The 5675-nt window shown below is 33.0% G+C and overlaps 1 protein-coding gene across 1 annotated transcript; it reads left to right on the top strand.

The window, feature by feature from the left end:
• The first annotated feature begins 3255 nt into the window (after positions 1-3255).
• LOC112520303 (feruloyl CoA ortho-hydroxylase 1-like) lies at positions 3256-4846 on the top strand. The gene is made up of 3 exons (XM_025128635.1): positions 3256-3302; positions 3405-3933; positions 4244-4846. Exons 2-3 carry the CDS (start codon positions 3422-3424, stop codon positions 4815-4817), a joined length of 1086 nt encoding a protein of 361 aa, XP_024984403.1. The 5' UTR covers positions 3256-3302; positions 3405-3421; the 3' UTR covers positions 4818-4846.
• The last annotated feature ends 829 nt before the right edge of the window (positions 4847-5675 follow it).

Raw genomic sequence — 5675 nt, 5'->3', positions numbered from 1 at the left:
TTAAAAGTCAGAACAGACGGAATATTAAACAAATTGAACAACATAAACAAGAACAATACTAGAAGATGCCTACAGATGTAATTCTTCTCCATTCGATCTGATGTGCTCAATTTTGCCTCATTTTCCTTCACCACCATATATGTTTGTCATTTGCATAGTATTTTTGATCATGTTTTAGCTTCCACTCTTTTCATTGAATTGGTTTTGGTGTATAAGGAACTTACATGAGCATGGAAAACAAACATCACAAGCTCGAGTGAAAGGCTTCAAGAAGCATCCGTATCAACAAATTGTGATCATAAGTTTCATATTCATAATCCTTCATTGTCCTGCCAGATAGTTGTGAAAGGCATTAGTCCAAAAACCTGTTGTTTTTATCCCTCCATCAACCTTTCTTTGGGCTTTGACACTGATTTTGGTCTACAAGATAAGAAAACACATCAAAAGTTAAATATAAACTTCAAAACGCAATTAAAAACCCAAAGGTTAGTCTTAAATGTGATGGCCCTTATACACATTGATAGATGAATTTGAATTTGTGCTCAATTGACATGATCCATGAGAAACCAGATGTTTTATTTAGTACAACCGAACACTCAAATACTTTTATTTTCTAAGAACTGTTATTTACTAGATTTAATTCAATTTTAAAGGGATCTCGAATCTTGTTAAGTTGAAAACTGAAGTTTCTATCATTTTCAAAGAATAACAATTAATACTATCTGCTTTTGCAGATTCCAGTAATAATTGTGATACCCCAAAATAAGGTAAATAGATAAAAAGGAAAAGGAAAAAGAAATAAAATAAATTTGGTTTTTTTATTATTGGACTACAAATGTGAAAAAAAAACATGAATACGGGCCAATTATGCCACTTAATGAAAGTGAGAAGTGAATAAATGATATTATACGCAATCGGGATAAAAATGAAAAAAAAATATCAGATTGGGCATGAAAAATGTAAAGTTGGACAAAGTATTGACGTTAGGAGGCCGAATGTCATTTTTGAAAGTTCAGGTGCAATGTCAGACGTCCGTGTCCAAACCAGAGGGATCTGTTTTGTAAATTTATCAGATCTGCAATTATTTAGATTTGAACACGACGGTGATCTTGGAAGGCTTTAAAACACTTCCTAGTTCGTAATCCTTGGATCAAGGTTGTTCTTCATCTTTACAAGTGTTTAAACATTCAACTCGATCAAGGTCAAAGTTCGGTCAACACTCGACTCGAATAAGCTTGGCTCGATATATTAACGAGTCGAGTCAAGCTACCCAACACTCAACTCGAAAAGATCGGTGAGATACTTGATTATTTTATATATAATTAGTTTTAAAATATAATCAGTTTTTATGATAAAATTTATACAATATAAATAAGAAAATTTCTTATATTTTTAGATATTTAAACAAAATTATGCAATTTTTAATTATAAAAACTAATCAATTTTTTTTTTATTAAAATCACAATTAGAAAAAAAGACAAAGAAAAACTATAAAAAAAGTTAGTGAAATTGTTCCACGTTGAAAGAGAGATGGTAAAAGAAGAGAGAAAAGATGTTATAAAAAGAGAGGGAGATGAATGAAATTTCTAACCTTATCTTTTTTATGATTAAGTTTGAAGTTGATCCATTTAATCTTATAAAACCTAAGAGAACACCTTTTAAGTTTTAAAATTTATAAGAGAAATACCCTAAAATTTCATAAATTTCAATGGATGTTTAGTTCGAATTTGATTTGAGTTGCAGTTTGATCTTGATTCGAACTTAGTTCTAGTTTGAGTTCAAGTTCGAACTTGGAAATTGATTTTCGGGTTCGAATCGAATATAATGATACTCGAATTCAACTCGTATCATTTACACATCTGCTTTAACTTGATAGTTTCCATGGTATCAAATTTAACGACAGAGACAAAAATTGAATACCAAAAAACCATCTGAATTTGTGTCTAAAACAAAAGTTTAGAAGGAAAAAACATATTTAACAATTAAATATTATAAACATTTTCCTTGAAGTTATAACGACATATAACTCTAATGAACTCATGACATCGGATACAGACAATGCAGACACGTGTCATGTATCAAGGTAAAGGAAACTTTGGAATGCCAGCCACCACCCCAAAAACCGTGGGCCTTAATTTGTCTTATGTTATATATTTTTTAAATTGGTCGCAATACTCATTTCTTAGATATAAATTTTAGGGTGGCAATGAATCAAGTTGAATTGAGTTCGGGTTCAATTAATTTATTAAATAAGTTAAAAATTTTAACCTAACTTTGCTTATTTAATTAAATGGGTTGAGATTTTTCAACTCAACCCAATCTGTTACCTAAATGAGTTGACAACAGGTTGATTTGTTTACGATTTTCTTAACCCAACATGTTAAATAAATGGATTGACTTTTGGTTGACCCATTTAATTTTAGAATTTTAAATAAAAAAAAGAATTAGACTATTTAATTTTTTTTTAATAAAACACAACCACAAATACAAACAAATTATTCAAAGTTTAAATAAAACACAACCATAACAAATATATTGTTGAAAATAAGTTGGATTAGACTTTAGAGGGGATAATGGAGTAATGTACTAAAAAGTTTTCTTAGAGTTCATGATTATTAAGATAATGAAGACGATTGGAAATTGAAGTTTCATCTCACGACGGTTGGATTTTTAATTAAGGAAAAACCAAAATAAAAACTAGAATACTAGATATAATATTAAGGATAAAATAAAATTATATAATATTTTAAATGGCTTGCAAACGGGTTGAAAATGAGTTGAAAACAGGTCGAAAAATTCAACACAACCCAATCCAACCCATTTATTTAAATGAGTTAGACATGTTGACCTATTTATTTAAATGGGTTAAAAATCTCAACTCAACCTATTAATTTTTGGTTGGATTCAGGTTGGATAAATTTTTTGCCACCCCTAATAAATTCTAACCATTTTTCTTTTTATTTATTCAAATATCACTACCTTTACCATTTTTACATCAACAACTTATGGACCTGGCTAAAAGATAAAAAAAAAACAAATCAAATTGTAGACCTGACCGTCACACTTGTGAATCTGGGTCTTTTGATAATTTTATTTTTGTCTTTTAACTAGGTCTATAAATGACGAAAGTGACTTGCATACATAATGATACTTGGGTATCTTTTAGACGATGATACATTTATCCTACAACATTTGATACATTTTCTTCTTTATAAATACAAGCTAGTTTCGTTTAAATCGTTTACCAAACTTGTCTCCCTTCAAGTTAACATCGAAGTTACAAGAGCGTCAAGAACAATAAGGTGATTTCAAACTTAACATCTGATCTTTGTTATCGTGTTTCTTTTAGATTAATTTCCACAATCGGTTTGTTCATCATCGATCGACGAACTTGTGATTTGCAGAATCACCAACTCGAACCATGTTCGATCACTTGATGGCACCACCACCGCTCACCGATCCTCATGAACTCAAAGCATTTGTGGTCGATGAAGGGCACGGTGTGAAGGGTCTAGCAGAACTAAAGATCAAAAGCTTACCTGCTTTATTCATTCAACCTCTCGAAAAACGGCTCGATATGAGCAAAGTGGTGCCGCATGAGTCGATCCCAGTGATCGATATGTCGAATTCTGAAGACCCTGAGGTCGAGCAAAGAATCTGCGATGCAGCTGAGAACTGGGGTTTCTTTCAAATCGTTAACCATGGCGTGCCTGCTAGCGTACTTGAAGACGTAAAGGAAGCGACGCGTCGGTTTTTTGATTTGCGGGCTGACGAGAAGAAGAAGTATTTGTTCAAGAACAGTCGAACGAAAAATGTTCGACTCGTTACGAGCTTCATTCCTGAAGTGGACAAAGTTCTGGAGTGGAAAGATTACCTTAGTTGTTTCTATGTATCAGATGATGAAGCCATGGCTTATTGGCCCTCCGTTTGCAGGTAAATCGCGTATCTACCGTAACAAAATCGGGTTTATATGATGTCAAAAATGATCAAGTGTCCTAATAATACGGCTAATGATCGTGTTAGAAGTAAAGTTAATGTGAAAAACGTAATAAGGGACCTTTAATCTCAAACCCACACATGAATCGCACTTGATGCGGGGATTGATCTGGTACATCTCATCTTAATGTGCATCCAAGGGTGAAGATCCCTTCTTACGCTTATCAGAATCGAGAAAGATTAATCTAGTAAGACAATATGAAAGCTTTCTGTTAATCTTTGAAGCAAAAAACGTGTCCGTCTACAGGGATCAAGTTCTGGAGTATATGAACAAGTCTGAATCGCTTATTAAGAGGCTATTAGAAGTGCTGATGAAAAGACTGGGCATATCGGAGCTTAACGAAACAAACGAGCCGATTCTCAAGGGGTCGAGACGAATAAACCTAAACTACTATCCCGTATGTCCCAACCCTGAACTGACGGTCGGCGTCGGAGGTCATTCAGACGTTTCCACGCTAACCGTCCTTCTCCAAGACGAAATTGGAGGGCTTTACGTTCGAAAACTGCATAGTGAGAATTGGGTCCATGTGCCTCCTATCAAGGGATGTTTAACGATCAACATCGGTGATGCTCTTCAAATCATGAGCAATGGTCGATACAAGAGCATCGAACATCAAGTGGTTGCTAACGGGCACGAAAACAGGATATCGGTGCCGATATTCGTGAACCCTCGGCCTAGCGATGTGATCGGGCCGTTGCGGGAAACGATGAGGAGAGGGGAGAAGGGGTTGTACAAGCAAGTTTTGTATTCGGATTATGTGAAGCATTTTTACAGGAAATCCCATAATGGGAAGGATACAATTGACTTTGCCAAGGCTTAATTGATCATTTTCCTTCTAAAAACGATATGAATTTACACGTAGATATATAAATATTTACAATTTTGTTTCGGATTTAAATTTGATTTTCAATTTTCTCACAAGTATCTGATAATCGAACCAAATAAGGTTGAATTTAATGGAATGGAAGTTGTTTTAGTTTGATGACGTTTGTTGAAGAATTTTTCTTTCAAAAATTTGGTCTCCGAATAGATTAAGCTTTTCTTGGGAAAATTATATTTACAAAAGATGCATCTATAGAAAGATATAGGTTCTTTATATTGTAAACCATGTTATTTGTATTAATTGTATAAATCTTATTTAATCAATCATAATTTTTCATTTGTTTATTTTTTTGTAATTATGAGAGGTTGATTAATTATTTTTTTATTATGAAGGGTGTTAATCATGAATATTATCATATTCATTATTTTAATTTTAGAGAAATACATGAAACGGTTTCATTAAGTATTATATGAAACAATTTCATAACCATATATGAAACAATTTCATAAGATTAAACAACTTCATGAAAAAATTTCATAAGATTAAACAATGAAATCGACGAATAAAGGTGGTTTGCACGACTTGTACAAATATGAGTGTTTTGCATTTGATCGTTCATCTCTCTCTCTCTCTCTCTCTCTCTCTCTCTCTCTCTCTATATATATATATATATATAGACTTGAGATCATGTGAGACCAGCTTGTTTTCGTGAGACCCGTGAGACCAGCATTTTACACTTGAAACTTCACAGCAAAATGCTGTGAAGGTAACTTTTTAAAACCTTCACAGTGTTTTTGCTGTGAAGGTTCGACTTTTTTTAAACCTTCACAGCGTTTTTGCTGTGAAGTTTACGTG

The sequence above is a fragment of the Cynara cardunculus genome (genome assembly GCF_001531365.2).
Source record: "Cynara cardunculus var. scolymus isolate 2C chromosome LG 10, CcrdV1, whole genome shotgun sequence".
Taxonomy (NCBI): Eukaryota; Viridiplantae; Streptophyta; class Magnoliopsida; order Asterales; family Asteraceae; genus Cynara; species Cynara cardunculus.
Note: the sequence above shows the minus strand (reverse complement) of the source record. Positions and strands in the feature narration are given on the sequence as shown.

Coding starts and splice junctions, on each gene's coding strand:
- LOC112520303 (XM_025128635.1), top strand. CDS start 3,422: ATGTTCGATCACTTGATGGCACCACCACCGCTCACCGATCCTCATGAA. Junction 3,934..4,243: donor TATTGGCCCTCCGTTTGCAG/GTAAATCGCGTA, acceptor GTCCGTCTACAG/GGATCAAGTTCTGGAGTATA.